This window comes from Pleuronectes platessa, chromosome 21 (genome assembly GCF_947347685.1).
Source record: "Pleuronectes platessa chromosome 21, fPlePla1.1, whole genome shotgun sequence".
Classification (NCBI taxonomy): domain Eukaryota; kingdom Metazoa; phylum Chordata; class Actinopteri; order Pleuronectiformes; family Pleuronectidae; genus Pleuronectes; species Pleuronectes platessa.
The window spans coordinates 18061409-18082876 of NC_070646.1; the positions used below are offsets into that span (position 1 = coordinate 18061409).

Here is a 21468-nt window from a genome sequence, read left to right on the forward strand (position 1 = left end):
GCCAGCTCCGGGTGGAGATGGAGTCGGGACCGGGAGGCCGTGGCTGCCCGTCACTGCTGCTCCTGCCGCCGCCGAGCTGCAGGAAGAGCGCCGGCCTCCTGTGATCACATCCTCCTCAGCTGCACCGGGACCGCTGGAGACCCGGACTCCGGAGCACCAGGCTGACTGAGCACCTGTACATGGACCCGCAGGGCGCAGGGTAGGGGGGCAGCAGGGGCCTCCGGGAGAGACCAGGGCTTCGCAACTCAAGTGTAACTCCACTAAGGCTCATGGTAAGTTATTATAATATTCATTCATATTCCATCACGCGTTTTATTGCTTCCATGGCTGCATGTCCGTGTGCAGCTACATAGTGACATACCCACTTACTAATAAGACCAAGAATAGAAAATATAGAAATACAATTTGAGCTACATAACAGCAGGTTGTCTCAGCTGATTGTCAGTCAGGTGCAGACATCATCATTAAGAGACTGCAACTCTGTGTAGATGGAGTGAAGTCTTAAATTGAAAGTCACCATCACACATTTGCTCTGTCCACAGCCCCAGACATTTCTCTGGCTCTGCATTAGCAACTGGTTATATGAAGTTTAACACCCAGGTTGGATTCTATATGTTGTAACACAAGATAAGGTCATAATACAGGTTTGGCTCAATGTTTGGATCAATTCAATACAGTTCTATAAAGATGTGAAACAACTGTACAGAGTTTACTGGGTCTTGTTAAGTCTGTGAGAATAACTAGTAACATCACCTTAATCGTGGGGCTTGGGAATTTTTTGACAGAAAACCTGCATTACAAACTGGAGGTTTGCAGAATGTGTGTATACTTATCAGGGGGGGGGGGGGGGGGGGGGGGTCTGAGGGCCCTAAACCATCCAGCAATCAGCTGTGATAGAGCATCCTGTCCCTTGAAGGGTCTGGGGCAGTTGCCCGCTCTCTTGTCTTGTTTTCCTGGGTGCACTTAGCTGGTAGCACCACTGCTGCTGCTGTTTGGGTGATTTGTTTAAAATGAGTGTGACACACTCACTAATGTCGTGTTTTTATTTTGTGTTATGCAGTATCTGCAATGTTAATATTGGCTGATTTGTTGCAGGTTTGAGTTTGCAGTCAGAGTAATTATCTTTTTCATCATGTATCGGTATCAGTATTACTGTGAGTTCGGTCAGTGTATGTTGTTCCACAGGTCTGGACCATGAAGAGCTCTAGTTAAGACTGAGTCAAAAATGAGTGTATTGGTGATTTGACAGGAGGCGTAATTGAAAGTAGGTATAAATTAGGCATTGTAGTATGATGCCAGTCAATGAAAGAATGCCCTGACCAGTGCCAATACATCCTCATCACATCCCTGTTTTTCAAACACTCATGATCATGCGTCCTCATGAGTGCTCAGTTCAGTGTAACACAAATATAGACAGCAGGACAGAAAGACATGATTCACCTACCTCAGATTGGACAAGCGATGGATGTTTCTACCTTTCACAAATCAAATGTAGAGAAGAAAGTGTGACAATCTTTCGAAATAAACTTTATCTGGAGTCCCTGTAACACATGTGAGCTAATGAAAAGCTCCGATGCCATGGAAATGTCTTGTTTATACGCAAGCCCGTGCATCAAATTCAGAACAAAGAAAGCTAATTAGAAAATCTTACGTCGTGACACAGCGCATGGTTGGTCAGCTGGGACAAGTGAGCGTGATGAGCACAGATCTTGGCTGCTGCGTGTGCACGCCTGTTTTTTCTATTTATTTCATGTGATCTGCATAGAATTTAATCAGTCATGCTGGGTCCAATAGATGGGTTGTTCAGTGGAACGTGATGAGAGAGCATGCTGTCCCGGAGAGTGAGAGAGAGCGATGAGAGGAGGAAGACATGACAGTGTCTCTAAAATACAAGGCCTTGGAACACAAAGGAAAAGCGAGTTGACACTGTCGTAAAGACTGAGCCAAGTTGGCTCTTGATTCCTGCCTCCACAGGAATCTTCAGCTTGAATTATGCACATGCAAGAGTGAGCCCCAGTGAAAGGAAGGAGAGGCTGTTGTTTGAAGGCACATTTTGCCTCTTAACACAGAGGGAATGCTTGACCTGCCTTGGAGATGCACATCACTTATACTGTATGAGTCACTTTCTCTAAGCTTCCTCCACATTCCTGCCTCCACAGCTCGGTCATCAGAGCTTGGTGCAAGAATATAAGTGCCTTTATATATAACATAAATAGATAATAGTGTATTTGTAGACCACTTCTTGAATTCTCGAACCCTCGTCTTTTAAAGAAATACACTGTTAGACACATGAACGCATCTTCTTCATTCATTACTGTCATTACTTCAAACCGGACTTGTCCATGTCAGATGAAAACCACTCGGCCGTGCATGGTTGTCCTAGTATAAGGAAGTGAAATGATCCAGTCAGATAATTGGAAAAAAGAAAAAAGATCCTGTTCTGCTTTCACAGAGGCTGATCCCATGTGTGACTCTGAACTTGATCCCAGCTAATGTGTTGGTGCCTCAGTTAATGTATGAAGTGACATAATATTAACACATATTCACTGATGATCTGTTACACATTTCAAAAACCTGTAATTTTTTAGTGACCTCCTGGATTTTACATTGCTTAGTTTTTATTTTTAAAATGTGTAGATTAAAAAGTGTAGATTAAAATGAACGTTTTAGCAATTTGGGAGATAACTCTTCGATATGGCTTCGCAAGAAAAATGTCTCACACGACCCGTTGTAAACAAAGATTAGCCAAATTATTTGGAAGAGAAGTCAAAGTCTCACTGGTAATATTTTTGTTCAAACAGCCGTTAAGTTGTTTGTTTCTTCCACCGGATACGACTCATGGGAGCCCCCTCTGGCAGCAGGCATATGGGGCCTTCATTGCCATGACGACAATAGTAAATTCGCGGTAAAGGTTGTGGAGCGGTCATGGATAAAAGAAACAGTGATGACTGTCTGTTTCACTCAGAGATGAACAGCAGTCTCTTGTGATTTGTCGGCTTATCCAAACATCACGACTCCCTCCTAAGACTGTGAGACGCTGCCTCTGCACGCAAAACATAACATACATGCGTGTTCTTTGGATCAGTAGTTGTCTTGTGACTCTCACTCTTGACAGTATTAGGCCTGATTACATGACACATATATTCCTCATAGTGAAAGGCATGTACTGTATATATGCTTTCAAAGACTCTGGGGGTTCTTCGTAGTCTATGGTCACAAACTTTAGTCTTCATGACCACTCAAAGCTCTTCTCAGTGCAGATTTGCCATACACCCATTCACACGCACACACACACACACACATTCATACACTGCATCTATGATCAGCACTTTCATCTATATCACTCACACACTGCCAACACCGCCGTGCAGTGCCATTCAAGCGATGGGATCTTTTTATGATGTCACAAGAGACAAATTCGAAAGGTAACAGCAAATACAGTTTACAATTGAAACCAAATAGAAGAAAGGTTGTGTGTTGATTTTAATAGGAAAGCTCTAAGTCGAACCATGGTATGATGTTTCCATGTTGGTGCACAGTTTTGCTTTTACACCACATGTTCTGCTGCATCGTCAAACAATTAAACCTTGGTTTGATGATCCTACAAACATTTTCCCTGTTGTGTTGTTATGGATTATCCAGGGTTTTACTTTGATGAATGTGGATTCTTCCTCTGTAAGGTACTGTCATGGACACAAGGTTCCTTGAAAGTCTCCCTGTCCTCTTTATATCCAGAGGTGAAAGACAAATTATTCACGATACAAATTTGATGATTTTCCACGCACCCAGCCACCAGGGGTCAATCAAAACACATTTGCTTCACTTTTGCAGCGCTGCCATCTCTTCGATCTATATATAGAGTCTATTGGCTCGTGAACATAGATGTCAAACAGCTCCAGTGATTCCTTTGGGCCTTAAGCTGTTTCTCTGAGCTCCTTCTTGGACACACACACACCAACACACATCTGACTGAAGTGGGCTTCTGTCGACCGAGGGGCTCAAGGATTTTGTGTTATTAGTTAAGATAGTGTGTTTGTTCACGCCTGGATATTTTTGAAGGCAGATATGCAGATAATTTCATCTAACTGCCACTTCTTCATTTTTAAGTATTAGAAGATGCTCCCTCTGTCAAACGCGAGACTGGACTGACCTGCCCACAATCAAAACATGACTCACAACCCACCTCTTTAAACTGATAATAGGATTAGACCATTTTATATCTCTATTCATTTATTTTTATTTACTTTCTCTATTCCTAAACCTATCGGAAGTATCTTCAAATGTTGTTAAAGTCGCATAATATTATGATAATTATTATATAATAACAATACAACAATAATGTGTATTGTTGGTAATATTTCGAGTTGAGCAAAGATAATACACGCACAGGGGCTACATTTTCTTAGTGAGTCAGTTTAGGTTTCTAAACCCTGGTGTCATGTCAAGAGATTTCATTAATGCTCTCATACTGAAAGAGGCTTGAGTAATTGTGCAGGCTTTTGGAAACATACAGCACATTCCAGCCTCCAGCAGCAAGTCTCCAGGCTTCATGAAGTCATTGTAACGAGCATGATTGAGGCTGGATGCTCAAATCTCAATGGTGCATGGCAGCATTGTTGCAGCAATTCTGTCTGTATGCACAGAGGGAACATTACTCTTTTCTCTTATATGCACTCGTCTAACTCTTTGCTTAGTGCAGCATGTTGGTGTTAGTATCAGAAGCTGTAGATTCAGTGAATAAGATTATTCAATATCTTTGGAAATGCACTTTGCTGCTGAACGCGAATGTGAAGATAAATATTAGTACCGTGTAAATGCATTAAGTACTTAAGATAGAGTATAAAGATAGTTAGCCTGACTTCAAATACATACAATTTGTTTGCTTTATTTGTGGAGAGAGAGAGAGAGACTCTGATGTTTACAATTTGCATGCATTCGCATGATCAGATAACTCTGGGCAATTGTATTTTCTTGCAGAGTGTGACCTGTGACATACACAGGGGTATGCATAACGTGAGCTGCATGTTAGCAGAGCACCAGCAAGCGTGCTCCTGCTCCATCACTGTTACACAGGATGCATTCAGGCACAGCATTGAGTGGTAGGTCAGCAGCATTTTGGATGCATAGTCACTAGAAGTAAAATACAGGGATAGAGACTCGAAGTCGAAAAATACTGTGTGTGTCCATTCGTTTTTTGGGCTGTTACTGTATGCAGTGCGGACAGCTGGACTAATGAAAATAGGACTGAATCTATTCCATCAAATGACTGAAAAACTTGGCTGAAATCCTCTCTGTGTAGCAAATTTGGGTTTGCGTGTGTGTATGTGTGTGTGTGTTGGTGTGCGTGTGTGTGTGTGTGTGTGAGAGAGAGAGAGAGTGTGTGTGTGTGTGTGTGTCTACAGAATTAAAAGGCATTGGCTGATTTTTTCCTAATTTAATTTTGTATATTACTTGGGACTGTATCTCCAGTTGATCAACTTTTGGATCAGATCAGTCAAAGGCCTCTGTCACCAGTTTCAGACTATATGCATTTCCTTTTTCAGAATTATAGGTTCCCTATTGTTGGTCGATATACATCACATTGTACAGCTCATGAAGGGCATGCATCGTCCCTCCAGTGCTTTTTATTTGTTTGAGTGACAGAGCAGTCTTCATCCAACCAGAGGGTCGGTGGCTCTAATCCCAGCCCCCCGCTGAAGTGTCCTTGGGCAAGATGCTGAACCCTGAATGGCCCCTCATAGTCGCTTTGGATAAAAGTGTCAGCTAAGTGACATGGAATATAATGTTACGTGTGAGACACCAATCTTTGTTTTTTAAAACATCTTAGTTACATATAATGCGTTCGGACTCTGATGTGCACATAAAGGTTACTGGTGCAGGTTCTCCTGGCCAGTAATAATGCTTCGGATCTTCTTAAGAATTATTTTTGTCATTATAATAATAAGAATAATAATAACTTTATTTGTATTGAACTTATCCAAACAAGGTTGTGCTTCACAATATATATGGCAAAAAAAATGAATGAATACAAATAAAAGGTATTCAATTTAATTCAATTCAACCAAATCATAACATATTAAGGTCGAGACCTTAAAAATCATAGAGAGGACCAACAGTTCCCACAATGGACAGCACTTTGGTGACTGTGGAGAAAAAAAATCCCTCATTAACTGGAAGAAACCTCTGGCAGAAACAGTCTCTTTGTGGGCGGCCGTCTGCCTCGACCAGGTTGGGTGATCTGAGAAAAACTAGGAAAAGAGGAGAGTTGGGTGGCAAAGAGGTTAGAGAAGAGAGGGGGGAGGTAGAGGTGAGAGAGACCAGGTAGTTGAGTCACCATCATCTTTAAGCTCTGTCAAACTGCTAGTTAATCTTGACCAAAGATCATTATTTCTGTTTTGTTTTAATTTAGCCAAAGGAAGTTAAATGACATCCATTTTTTAATGGCAGGTAGGCACTCTGTTAAGATGCTGCAGCTACTGAAATTGTCTGGCTTGAAATACGGGTAGATTTGTTTCCTAATGATAGTACCTTGTGGCACCCCACACATCAGTGGAGCTGAGGATAAGACATGGTTTCATTGTAAACATACAATTCTCCGTCTGAGATTGAAATGAACCATCAAATGCAACACCGAGGTCAAGGAGCAATAAGACAGCAATCACCAGCAGTGGCAGACGTCAATAAATCATTTGTAAACTGAAGGAGAGCTGCATCTGTCTTTTTTCTTTTTTGCAAAAATTCTGACAGAATTTATTGAAAATGCTATTACTATCACACACAACTAAAAGTTGGATTAGTACCGCCTTCTGAAGAATTTGGGATATGAACAGGGTTTGGAAACGGGCCTGTAATTTTGTAGGAGTGATTGATCCAAATTTATATTTTTCATTAAAAGCAGAATGCCCTGTTTCTTAAAGTGACCAGGGACACAGACAGAGGAAAGAGACCAATTCATAATTTTGAGAAGGCTGCGGCGAATAGCACCGATCACTTTTAGGAGTGATGTGGGTAGGATGTTAAGAGGGTTGGAAGAAGAACGCATGTGTGACACAGTTTCGATGAGGTCAGAAAGAGAAACTTACTGGAGAATGTGATAGTAGGTATAATATTTTCACAGTCAGAATTTAATATGGCTAGCTGGGGAGCAGGGGCAGGGTTCTATTAATGGTTTTAAAAAAGGAATCTTTGATTATTGTGATGCTGGTGAATAATTTCTGAGAAACAATTTGCTTAATTTTACTTTTTTCATTGTAGGACTAAAAGGAAAATGAACAAATGAAACACAACATGTCAATCAGCAAACTTCTGACGTGGTGTATTGTTGAACTATGGACAGTGCCAGTTTGACTGTTGTATACGTCCCACGTCGTCTAACAGGCTTGTCCACTGGTTTATTGGTCAATACCACCTCAGCACCATGAGACAGATCTTTGCACTTATCGTTCAGATCATCCTCTAATGTTTTGTTACTTAACAAGAGCATAATGATTCTTGTGGCTCTAATCAATCATTGTAAGCAATAATGATATACTATTCTTCATTGTTTCTTTTTGTAAACTTGTGTCAACCTGCAGGATTTGAAGAGAGTGTTGTCCTTCCCACCATACCCTGGGGATTACCTACATCCAGTGGTGTATGCCTGCACTGCAGTCATGCTGCTCTGTCTGCTTGTCTCCATTATGACCTATATCGTCCACCATAGGTAAGAAGGACATTTGTAGAACAATTGTTACGTGGGGGTAATCTGAAAACACGCAAACAACAAAATTTTCTTTGTTTATTTATTAAGGACATGCTCTGGGCCAAAGGATCGGCCCAGAGCTATGCACAGCTCCCTGTCAGAGAGTTGAGAGCCGATAAGAAACAAAGTCATTATTACCCACTTAGAGTGAGAGAAATGACCTTGGATGAAGCAGGTAGTTTCCTTACATGTCATAGGGAGGGAAGGAACACCAGATAAAGAGCTTACTGGAATGAACAATTTGTACCAAAGAAGTATTTGAGACCTGCTGAAAAAGAAAGAAAGAAGAAACCTTCTTAAAACTGTCTTAATACAGTAGTCACATGCCAATATGTATGTTGATGGGGTTATTGGTGGATGGACAGATTTATCTACTTTGGCTTAGAAATAGGCAGGATTTAAATTTCTCTCTTTTTTCAGTCAATAAACAATTACTTTTGTGCATAAACAAACAAGTCCAACATGTTGAGGAAAGAAGGAGGTGTGTTCGTGTACCGGTTTGTATTGATCTCACCATGTAGAACAGGTTGTTCATTTATCAGAAGGTCAGGGGTTCGATCTTCCTGTCCACATGTCAAATAAAGACAAGACAATGATCCCTGAATTGCCCCTGATGGCCGTGCCAAGAGTGTGTGACTGTATGATTGATAGAGAAGTGCACTGTATGAAAGTGTGTTTGTGTGTGTGACTAAAACGGTAAAAGCACTAAATAGATTAAGTCCATTTACCCTTGAATTATTTTCTAAACGTTTGACTGAACTGGTGAATGATTTGGTCAAAATACTACAAATTATTGAAAATTGTGCTAGAGTAGAAGCTAAATGCGTACCTAACATGGACTTTAATAACATTATCATGCCATCTTATCAATGCAGTTTTAATTCAGAATTTCAGAAATATATTTCAGAAATTATTTACATTATTAAATGTTTCTGAATTCTTTCCAAATACAGCTGCACAGTTTTACTCTGGAGTACTTCTCAGTGTGAAAGATGACACAATGTTACATTTCAGCACAACTCTATTCTTATTCTCTCACTTCATGCACCCAACATCTTTGCAGTGTCATCCGCATCAGCAGAAATGGCTGGCACATACTCCTCAACTTCCTCTTTCACACGGGACTAACGTTTGGAGTTTTTGCCGGCGGCATCAATCAGGTCAACCTGCCTTTCGTGTGTCAGATTGTAAGTATTGTGTCTTCTCGACTACATTAGTGTGGTGATATTTTTTATGTTTCTGTACAATGTGATGGTCCTGAGAGAGCTGTTGATCGAGCACTTCCAGTCACTTCTGAGTCCAATGGGCTTCACACAATGTGCCGCCTGGTTTGAGGAGTGACGTGTTCACTGTTCAGCAAGTTAAATGTGGTTGAGTTTGAGGCTTGCTTTACACTATTGTGTGGCTGTTTGGATGTTACATTTCCTCTGGTTCAAATACACATGGCATTATTTTTAAAAGTTATTCACCCCCGTAATACTGTCAATTGGTTCTTGCTATGCCATGATGCAGCTCTGTGAGGCTGTAATAGTGCAAAGTGGTTTCAGCTGAATGCTAACAGCAGCAGCCTGACATGCACACTTTGGCAATGCTAAAATTGATGTTTGGGAGATATCATTTTTATAAAATGTACCCTTTAACTGGATACATTTGCAGATTGAGTCTGGTTCTGCTAGAGCTTTCTTTCACTTAAAGAGGGAGTTTGTTCTCTCCATGTTGGCCAAAGTGCTTGGTCCTTGTGGGAACTATAGGGTTTCTCTCTAATTTTGATGTTATGTTTTCATTTGGAAATTAAGTTCAAAGTCTATGCTATTTGATAAATTACCAAATTAAGGACATTTTTTCAAGTGTTATTCTTGCTGAGAGTGAGATGAGAAATCAAGTATGAAGCTGGAGTGTTGTGGGAAAACACTGTTGTTGTGAACAGGAAATTCAACTTAGTCTCATAGAAAAGATTGACCATAAATCTTGGGATTTGAATTGATAATGAAAATAAACAGAAGAATGTGAATCTAATGAAATGGATAGTGTTTGAATTTCAAGTGTAATTATTTTAAAACAAGATTTACTACAACAATTAAATAATAATGTAATGAAGGCAACTTTATTAGAGTACTATATTGGCAGAGGATGGCTTGGGAAACATAATTTCCTTGTTGTTCTTGTAAAAAAAAAATATTGCAACAAGAACATCGATCACAACTGTTTGCCAAAATAAGAGGGATTTATACACTTTAATGGGAGTGGCTTAGTATAACTCTCACACACAAGACCCTGATGTTGGAATGCGGGCGTGCAGCATGTCTGCTTTGAAATATTGCTTTACAATGAGGAGACAATATAGTCGTTCAGAGACCAGTGAATTAACAATAAAGTTCCATTTAGCATCCAGTATCAGCAGCATCTACAGTCATCTGACTACCTGACCTACCATCTGCCCGTCAGCTAGGTTGGGTCCGGCCTCTCTTGCCAGGCCCAAGATTTAGTAGATGATGAAGGGATTCCAGTTGATGACACGAAGAGGAATAAATAACTGGTTACAACAACAAATTATCATACAAACAAGACTAGGCTATTTTACAATGAAACCAGTACCAGTGTTAATGTAAGAAAGTACGCACTTTGTTTTTTTCTGGAGGTCTCTCTGTAATGCCGGTGCCACGGTCCAGCAGAAGGAGATTATAGTTATTGTTTGATTGGTAAAATGACAAAGGTTACTAGGTCACTTGCATTGACATTCTGTAAAAGTCTCAGGGCAGAATTCAGACAGCAATGTGATCGTGGAGGCATTTGAAGGCTTTATCTCAGGATGATCCTCACAACTGAGGATCAAATTAACAAACCTGATTATTGTTAATGTTATGAGTAGAGCTTCTGCCTTTCCGTCTATGAAAAGTCACAATGTCTTACCAGCATGGGAAGCAGAAAGGTCAATTTAGTCAATTTGAACATTTTCACTCAATACAAAGAGCAGCAGGGTAGATGGGAATATTAGTATTGCATGTATTTGGTCATCCTGTGAGGAACATGCATATTTAAATGAACTGGAAATTAAATTGTTGTCTATGTGAGGTAATATAAAGTGCTCATTGCACCATGGGATTTGCCCGAGCAGTCTAGGTCTATAGCAGCATAACTAAGTGATGTTTCAGGACTCACCTGAGTTATACTTTATATTATAAGCTTAATCAAAGAGAAACGTTTTAAATCCAACCTTAAATGTAGAGGGCATCTGCCTTCAGAACCCAAACTGGGACAAAATAGTAGGATAGATCTAAATTTGTGGGCTATCTCAGTTGTATGTACAAAACACTAATTTATTTATACGCTACAATCAATTCATGTTGCTCTTTATCTGTGTTAGGTTGGCATTGTGCTCCACTATGCTTCTTTGTCTACCATGCTGTGGCTGACATTTACAGCTAGGAACATCTGTAAAGATGTGTGCAAAGACCCACTTCGGGCTCAGGACAGGAATGGGCCGGCCAAGACTCGCACCAAACCAACCGTCTTCAGGTAAGCCTTGAGATAGTAAAGCTTATATGCTTTTTGATTAAATGACTAATACGTGTGTAAATTAATTGTAATTTCTTCTCTTATTGTCAAACATTATTGTTTTTGAGAGCTTGAAGTAATAGCAATGTTTGAAACTGTGTTGCGGGGGGAGAGGATTAGAGCAGTGATGCTTTTGCCCTTGGATGTATTTGTATCTTTTGCAATATTTTCGGCTGTTTCTCGGAATGAAAAATGTGGAGCTTCAAGCCAAGTGGTTCTTATTCCTCTCATCCTTCAGTACCTCTGCAGAATTGCTGACTTGCAAAAACTGTTGACAATACTCAGCCTCATGATTCTCCTACTTGCTTACCCTGTATGCACCAGTCGACTGTTCTCAGTGCACTATGTGAGTGTGAAGGTCTGTGAGGGCAATCAATTAATGTCAGATGACTGACGTGACTGTGGTGAACTGACATCGTTTTGAAATACACACACCTGTGTATGCAAGGTTCCACATGCTGTATGTCAGGGTAAAAAACAAACCATGAGTCCAATGAACTCTGTGATCAAGCTGTTGCCAGGTTTAGATCAGGACAAAGCTACAAAACCATTTTTCAAAGCTCTGAGTGTTTCCAAACAATGGCCCCAATAACTGTGCAATAGAAGAGGTTTAGAACGAGCAGGACTCATTCTAGAGTTGACTGTGCAGACAAACGGGAGAACTGGACAAGTAGGGTCGGTGTGGTGGTCAAGAACCCTAATGTTGCAGAGCTTCAGTCCTCTGCAGGGATGTTGATGGTTTTATCTAGTGCTGAGATTTCTGTATGGTAAATGTATGCAAATTACCACATATGTATATATTATTGATGTAAGTAATCAACTGGGGAAGGTCTATGGTGATATCAATGAGTTCAAATTTTATATAAAAACAGATTAATATGCTGATATATCATCGGTATCATTAGTCTTGTCATTTAGTTGATGAGATACTGTCCTTTGAGTCAGTTGGATTTTACTAACAAAATTCTCAAATCAGCATTTGTACTTTCACTTTTTTTCAGATTTTATCTTGTCAGTGATGGAATCCCTCTCATAATTGTTGGAGTTACAGCAGCATTCAGTATGGATAACTATGGCAGCAGGGATGGTGCTTTGTAGTAAGTTCTCATTATTTCTAAGCAATCACATGTATGGTTGAATGAAATCAATGATTAATACCTCTGTGTGTATTTTTCAGTTGTTGGATGGCATGGGAACCAAGCCTGGGAAGTTTCTATGCCCCCATGTCTCTTCTGGTCTTGGTCATGTCTGTGTACTTCTTGTGCACCTACATCCAGCTCAAACGCCATCCGGAGAGGAGGTACGAGCTGCGAGTTCTGAGGGAGGAGCAGCAGCAGTTATCGTCCAGTGAGTCAAATCATCACTGCCACATAGATACTGGTGGAGCATCGGGCCTTGCTGTGGACTGTCCACCATTTGCTACAGGTGTTTCAGTGCTGGCCAATGAGCACTCTTTTAAATCTCAACTCCGAGCCACAGCCTTCACCCTCTTTCTGTTCCTGTCTACCTGGGCTTTAGGGGGATTGGCTGTATCAATGGGACATTTCCTGGATATGATATTCAGCTGCCTGTATGGGGCTTTTTGTGTCACCCTTGGACTTTTTCTTCTAATACAGCACTGTGCCAAACGTGATGACGTGTGGCACCGCTGGTGGGCTTGTTGCCCATCCAAGTCCAAGACAGAGGAAAGGAATGGGGGAGGACAGAGCCAGAGGCAGGGGCTCCATCAGCCCCACTGCCACCTAAACTCCCCCTGTACGGGCAAGCAGCCCTCCCCTCACTTTATGCAAAGTTCTTACCACACAATGCCACCACCTCCCCAGCTCCCCTCACTCAACCACACAGGTCCATGCTGCGTGGCTGTAATGAGTCCTGTTACCACAGGCTCACTCTCACCTCTACCTGAGCCAATGCCTTCACCACGTCCCCAGTTACTCCTTGATGAGCTGCCTCGTCCCGTTCTGCCCCTTCAGAGCTGCCTTATCGATAGAACAAAGTCATGCTCATTCAACCTCCCACGCCCATGCCTCCAGGACTACCGTTCTCACATGACTTCTGTCAGTATGGATGAGAGTGTTCAAAGCTCCCACCTAGAGAGCCCTGCACATCACCTTGAAGGCTCGCCACTGGTTTCCAACAGCCAACATCCAGATATCCAGCTTCCCTGCCCAAGCCCTCACTTGGATAAACAGCAGCTTTCCTGCCACAGCTTGCAACGCCAGACCTCCTGCCATAGTGTTCAAGACTCAATGACTTCCTGCCACAACCACCCACACAACTTGCATGACAGCATGAGTTCCTGTCACAGCCTCCTCCTGCCTTCTCATGGGGTCCACGCCTGCCAGTGGCGCATGTACAGCTCAGCTGATCATTCTTCCGACACAAGCTGCTGTGAAAAGCCTGATCCTTTCACCTTGCAGTATCAGCCAGGCCCTGAAGCTTACAGCTGTATGCCAAAGACAGCAGACAAAGAAAAGGATAAACTCTGTGTAGAGGAGGACCAGAAAGGTTTCCCAAGGAATACACTGCCTCGGCAGCATGCCACCATCAGCCTACGAGGCACCATTGCCCGTAACAGGAGCCTGCAGGAAGACAGCCTGTTTGGTTCAGACGTCACAAGAAACATACGGACTGGCCCTTGGAAGAATGAAACCACCGTATAGTTTCTTACACTTGTGCATGTCAGACCCCTCAACAGCCCTCGAGTCAAACTACTCCCTCAGTGTTAAGTGAGTGTCACTGCCTTCAGCTTTGCCCTTAAACTACAGGTGGAATTTTCAGCGAGGCCTCATATCCTGATGATATTTCAGAACCCTTTATGACAAACTTTGTGTGTTATAAGTCAGTTTTATAAGGACTATTCAAAAATGAGAAACAAAAAGAATTAACAATGAATATATTTTATGCTTCATGCAGTTTAAGGTTGCAGTCAGTATTTTACAGCTTGTGTAGGGGGAAAGCTTAGTTTGCAATGTCTGTTAATGGGATCAGTTCATCTCAGTTGCTTGGGAATGCTTTGGACCTGTGAAGATCTTAACTTCTTTCACTTAAATAAATATTCTCTCAAGTCTTCAACGATTCATGCACCCCTTTGCAAGCAAGTGGGAAATTATGAAGCTTCCATCATCTTTCAAATGCTGCACATATACTTACATATAGAGGTCTTCACGTGGACCCAATCCAAAGAAAAAGGGATCCCACCCAAGAGTGACCCAAGGACAGCAAGAGCTGATCTGAATGGACCATGAGGAAATTAGACCTGATTTAGAAAATGGTCAGTATTATGCAAAGAGGAAGTGTCACTGATTGCACCTTTAAATACTTGGATAGATCTGTTTTAAAGGGGTAATATCTAATTATTTTTGATTAAAAACGATCTATAATGCTCTTCCTTATTGTGTTATATTTAGTGTAACAGTGTTGGAAGTCCATATTAAATGTGGCCAATGTATCAGTGAGGTAAGGATATGTTACGATAATCCCTGTGAGACAAAATCTGACCTTTTTTGTGAAGAGCAGACATCTCTCAGTCACATCATCTGCACTAACCACAGCTCATTCTGCCTATGTTTAGCCCATAAAATGTGTGGAATATCAGAGAGACCAGATGGACGTCCAAATTAAATTGGAAAAGGTGGATGCTGTACTTTGAGGCGGTGGAAGTATTTCACTGAGATGAAACATGTAAAAGACATTAGCAAGGTGTGTTTTCATCTGTGAGTACGTGAGGGAGTCATTTGCAGCTCCTCTGGATGCATGGCATTGCCACTATCTTGTCAAAGTGTTTTTGTGATCCGGTGTCATTGCTATAGTAACGTGGATGTCAGTCACTGAGCTGGAATAATCTGCGTGTCAGATAAATGAAGCACCCCCAGTGGTCCAAATCGCACTTCAACTTCTAGACCTCAGCAAACTTCTTTTATTTACCTGAAGGATTAAATCAAATCTGATCATTTCCATCAACCCAAACAGTCAATGGCAGATTGAAGAAATTGAACAGTCTGTTAGTCTCTGTCATCAGGAATAGTAAAAAACAAACCATCTGGAGAGCATTGAAGGCCAGCATGCATGTTTCATTGCATCAGGTTAATTTACGAAATCAGGTTTTTCCCAAATCATGAACAAATGTTTCCCTGAATCAACATTTCCATGAGATCTTTAAGATAGTAGGGATGATTGTGCAGTATGCTATCATATGCACCTGATGCATAGCGAGGGCGGTTCAGCCTGTTGAGAAGTGAATGCACAGTGAAAGCAGTATGTTCCAGTGTTACGCCAAATTCTGCCTGCCTGCAGAGGCTAGTAAAAACGATATGGATTATTGACAGGCCACCAGCAAGGTGAGAGAGAAAGAGAGAGTTGGGCAAAGAGCACTGCACACAGCTCTACAATGAAGAAATATTTTGTGTCATTAAAGTAAGTGTTAACAATTTTTTTATGAATATAAATTAATTATGGTGGCTGCCAAAGTCAAAACCACGGGGGTCTATCTGACTGCATCTTGAAGCATTTTGGTCTGTGCCTGTGGATAACACCTCTTGGAAATTGAAAATGAACTGATGTTCCAGAACCATTTGCAAAAGCAAATTGGCTTGACAATGCCATACTAGGAAATTAGCATAACAGGTCCCATTCTAAAGAGTGAAAAATTGACTACGATTATAACAGTTTGAAACAGTTTTGATGTTTTGTCAAAGACGTCTATGAATTGTGTCGATGTGTAGTGGTGTATTAAATGTATTCCTGTTAACATCTGCACTGTAAGAGAGTTGAATCTTGGGTGTGATTGGACTGTCTCAGTCTTGGAACATGGTACAGAGAGTACCATGTTCATTTTTTTTTAAAGTTCCATCAGCCCACTGATGCATTGGACCACTGGGATTTGTCCCAGTAGGCTGTGTCCTATGGTCAGTCTGATAATGGCACAGCAGAAGGGGGGTAGGGAGTAGAGATCAGAGATTGCATTGTCCTGCTTTCTACAACAGGAGTGGACACTCCAACCTTCTGCAAACATGCTGCCCATCACTGGTATGGATTATGAATTTGCCAGTTTTCATACATTGCCCCTTTAAAAAGATCTATATTTGTTAATGTTATGTTTCTGATGCCAACAGACACAATATAATTCTGAATATGATTGACATATGTGAAACAGATTTGAATCCGTGTGAGCATGTGTGTTTTTATGTGTGCAGTGCATGAGTAGGTAAATACAGATGTAGTGTGTTTGTGCTGTATATATTTGTTATTATTGATCCACCTTGCTGAATTTTACATTGACAAATATATTGATAACAATTAATTTATGAAGTGTATGTACATTTTCTATGGAGACACTTTATGTATGCTGCCAAATAGACTCTTGTCTGACAAATATTGCACTAGTATGTAATATAGTCACCTTCACGTGGTGAGATAACAGTCAAAAGAAAAGTGCAATGTGCTACAAAGCACAAACTTTGTACCGTGCCAAATTATGTGCCAGTTTTCACTGTGATGAAAAACTCCACACAGCCCACTCTTAACATTGTAGCATCATATGAACTTGAACTCAGGTTTCAGAAGGTCATCAGCAACCCCCTCAAGTTGTTCCACAAACATGAATCATTTTCTTCAGAGAGGTGTTTCAGAGGTGTTGAGCCTCGATTACTCGATCATTTTGTGTTTCATTAAATAGTTTAAAGTGCTTCAAATTATCATCATGCAGTAAATGTTGATAGCACAATGTATTGGCTGTAGAACAATTACACCAATAGCATTTAGATAGGTTCCCCATAAACCTCACTTTCACTATGCAATTCTGGCTGAAATTTCGCTGCAAAAATGGATGCTTGATGCACTTGTACAAAAAGGAAGTATGTCTCCCATTGCTCAACCAAAACAGGAAGAGGATTTCACTTATATATTAACAACAGCTGCCTGCTTGTTCATGCAGCTGGGTGGTTTACGCTGCCTTTATCGTGGCAATCTTGTAAGTGGACATAATCATAACATTTCTGTCTGTGGATATTTATATGAACAAGTATTTACTATCAAGATCTCGCCAGTGCAGGTCTTGTCATTTTCAGTTTGCATTTTCTCCTTGCGTCAAACAAAATTGCAGTAAATCATATTAATGAATCCCAATACGTGAAGAATTGTAAAGTAAAACTAATAATACACATTGAATAATTACACAAGTATCGTGATAGTCTCCAATTGGGAGAGTAGTGTTTCCTGCCAGCCCTTGTATAAAAATTACCTCTCAAACCCTCCACCCCAGTGCCAACCCCTGCTCTAGTTACATGTATTTGCATGAAGTACTTTTACTCTATACAAAACCGTGCTTTTTTATTCCCTCATCTTTGCAAACTAACGTTGATTGTTTTTAGTCCCTGTGTTGTTGGTAGCTGCTCCGTTCTTTGAGAAAAGGTTAGTGGGTTGTCTATTGCCACTTTAATAAGTCTAAGTGAAGCAAATATGTAAACTACAGCCGGCGGAGCTGATAAACCTAGCTTAGCATAGACACTGGAAACAGGAAAACAAAACAGTTGTTAAACCAGACATGAATATAGAGAATTACATAAGCTCAGATCTGGCTTTGTAAAACTACTTCATCCTGTGGAGTTCATTCTTGATTGCAGCAATACTCTCACAACAAAACGTGAAGTCTTATTTAGTTTTTTTACATTAGGCTGTCATTGGCATGTCGTCAGTGACTTCAGGTTGCTTCGGCTGTCATGGGTTTACCTCAGGTGATGACTATGGAACTAACTTCATCAAATCCCTGATATGTATGGTTTCATATTTGTTTCATATCCAAGCAAATAATGAGACATTTCAGCATACAGAGATAATAAATTATATCATAATCATATTAATATAATATACATATATATTTATATATGTATATATAAAAATCGAAAAACATCCCCTTGCAGGCACTGATGTGAGACACAGTACATCGGTATCATACAGATGCAGCTCTACAAAAAGCTTGGGGAATACTTTTGGTTTGTTTATTTCATAAAGCTTGATCCTTGAGATTTTGAGATTCTGGTTTTTAGCTTAACTTAATTCAGACTCGCCACATTAAAAGATGCTCTTCTGGACCTTTTTACTGAAACACCTCTCTGGTTCATGGTATTTAGCAACATATTTTTAATTTCACTCAGTTAAACTCATCCTTACATTTTATTCTACATTTAGGCCAAACTTAGGCCTTCAAAGGGACACTATTCAATTCAAAGAGGGATGTCACCCTGTCATATATTGTAGATTAAACACAGATGGTCACTTTTATGTCAACATATCCCAGTTTGATGTATCACAGGCGTGATACATCAAACGACACTAACTTTCAGCCTGAAGTTGATGACTGTGTACATGTGATGTGTTGTTGTGTCCCAGTGTTGCGACAGCTTTAAACCCATGGACAGAGATCACCTTTCAGCATTCAACTGATACTGAAGGATACTGTCCAAGCATGAAACCATTTTAATGTGGCATTTTTTTATTTCTCACTTGCTATTGTGGATTTCAACAATGTAAAGAAACAAGTGGACACCTTGTGAGACAAAGGGAGTGCCAATATGAGCACTGTGTGTTGTCTGCACTCGAAATAAAGATTTACTGTGATACACAGCATGAGTCATTGTTTAAAGGACCTTACTACTGACGTTGAAACGATTCATCGTGAATATTGTATAGTATTATTTCCAGTTTATTGGACCTCATACCTGGTCATAATTATGAATACAAAATTAAACACGACATTATATAACATGATTATCATTTAAATGATTAACAAAATGACAAACGTAAAATTTGTAGATTTAATATGTGAATATTTGTTATATTTTTAGAAGCAGATTTTTAAGAAACTCAAGCAAGTCCAGATGCAAATGTACAATAAGGTAAAACTCCTGGAGATACTATGAACGGGATGACTGAGCACAATCAATATATAACCTACTAAACTCAGATGTGTTAACATTTAGCCTGAAGCCCCCCCATACAGCCTCAAAGACATTAAGCGTGGCTGTCAACTCCATCATATGTATAAATCTAAGAAACTGTCGGTTATTAACATACCTGTAAACAATATTTAAAGACAACATATTTTGTTGTTTTTCACTATCCACCCATAGAAACTAAAGAGTAATAAAAAATCTTATGGGTTTGTTAAGGAGATTTACTGGAGTTATGGAAAGGTGTTGGTCTTGGTTATAAATTGAAAATGTCAACACCAGCACCAGGTGGGAGTGCTTATGATTGTATCAGTATATTTAACACGGTGCTATGAGAGTAATCCCGACTCTTTTTTGCCTTAAACAAATGATTTGCATTGACATGAATTCGTGGATAGGCAGCGACATTCCTTTCCTGCAGTAATAACTGAAACCCACAACTACCCACAACTATGTTCAGTCTATAGGGTTGTGAATACATGTTTTACACAAAAGCTTTTTTGTTATTTTAACCCAAGTGACACAACAGCTCGTGACTTATCGTTTGACAGAGTAGAATAACCACTTCATCTTCCAAAGCCAACACACCCAGAGCTTAAAGGACTGTGTCTATAAATATGTTATGAAAAGTCATCCGTCATCTCCTGCGTTTGTGTCTGAGCATCCCTAATGACAACGCTTCAAGTAGAGATCTTCTCCATCCATCCATCCCATCCCCCACACAGTGCTCTTCTACACAGCCACAGGCCACTGGCCTGAACCACTTCAGCAGCAGAGAAGTCAAAAAAATTATGCAGATGTCCCTGATGTGGACATGACCTATTTTGAAGCCCTACAGAGGCCTGCAGACCTGGCAGTCTTCCTGATGCGCTGGCCTATTGCATGCACCTGCCTACATGACATGAAATGCTGTACACATAGTTATAGATCACTGCTTTTAGTATATTATTGTATATTTCTGTACAATTACTTCAGAATTGCTTCACAAATGGCTGGTCTCCTGCACTGCCTCTTCTCTGGAAATGTTTCTGCAGCATTTTTATATTTTACACTTGAACACGTCTCCTCAATGGTCACTGATATAAATTTAGAGGGATTCCTACGGATTTAAATATTTAGGTATAATATTCCCAGCTCTCCTGGAAAGGGGGCAGGCTATAGGCCTCTGCACAACATTGGCTTGACGAATACATGACACAAAAATGTGACTCACCTACATGTATTTCACATCAAAACTATTCATAATGACTGGGATGCAAATTTGCATCTGTTGCTAAATTTTTTATAAAAAGTTAAAATAGACTGGTACTAGAATTTCAGTATTATCCTTTAATTAAGATTTTTACCTCCAAATTTGACAAAAGATGGATACATCCATTTTTACACGATATAAATAGTGATAAAGGTTCCACTGCTTCATACCCGAGCTGAAGCACTACATACTGTGTATTAGGATGTTTGTGGGACCTGCATCTAAGGTGGTAGACGACCATGACAGTAAATCTGAGTAGTTTTGAACAGGCATAGATCAAAGCTATTTTCCAGGGTTGGAAGGGTTTGAAGGAAAACATTGTGAAATCTTAGCGTGAATTAAAGAAATGAACACTATATTTGAGCATTAGTTGGTTTATAAGAGCACAAGCTACCAGAACATCCGCTGGCTAAAATTGATGCTTGACTGTTGTTCATATTATCGGATTTGTGGCCGCATGTCTGTCGACTGATCATCAATTTGTGCTGAGTTGGATCAGATGGTGGGGGAGACAGTAGTTGTAGTTGTAAACCCAAATGTGTAGCGGGGGTGAAGTGGGAATGCCTGGCTGAGATCTCCAGAACCCTAGATCTTGTCATGCCTCCCAAGATAGTTTGGAGACATGCGATTAGGCCATGTTGAAAGACTCTAGAGTCAACTGTTCAATGTTGTGGTCAGGAAGTTGTATATAGTCTCAGTGGCAAGGTGTCCATGAGCTGCTGGAGGCCGTGAAAATTGTTAGTCCTCAACAAACCTCTTCAATGATGCATGAAGGTTGGGGATAGTGCCTGTGGACTGATAATCAGCAATATGCATTCTTTCCTGGTTGTTGATCGATCATTCAATCAATCAATCAATCAATGAATCTGACATCATCTGCACTGAACCCTTTTAAGGGGAAAATCATAGAAACCTCAGAGAGAGTCACGTGTGAGGGATCCCTCTCCCTGGACTGACAGAAGTGCAGTAGA

The 21468-nt window shown here is 40.5% G+C and overlaps 1 protein-coding gene across 1 annotated transcript; it reads left to right on the top strand.

Moving 5' to 3' along the window:
• The first annotated feature begins 241 nt into the window (after positions 1-241).
• adgra1a (adhesion G protein-coupled receptor A1a) lies at positions 242-18917 on the top strand. Its single transcript, XM_053413888.1, has 6 exons — positions 242-272; positions 7575-7702; positions 8805-8928; positions 11106-11257; positions 12298-12393; positions 12474-18917. The coding sequence occupies exons 1-6, from the start codon at positions 270-272 to the stop codon at positions 13957-13959; spliced, it is 1989 nt and encodes a 662-aa protein (XP_053269863.1). The 5' UTR covers positions 242-269; the 3' UTR covers positions 13960-18917.
• The last annotated feature ends 2551 nt before the right edge of the window (positions 18918-21468 follow it).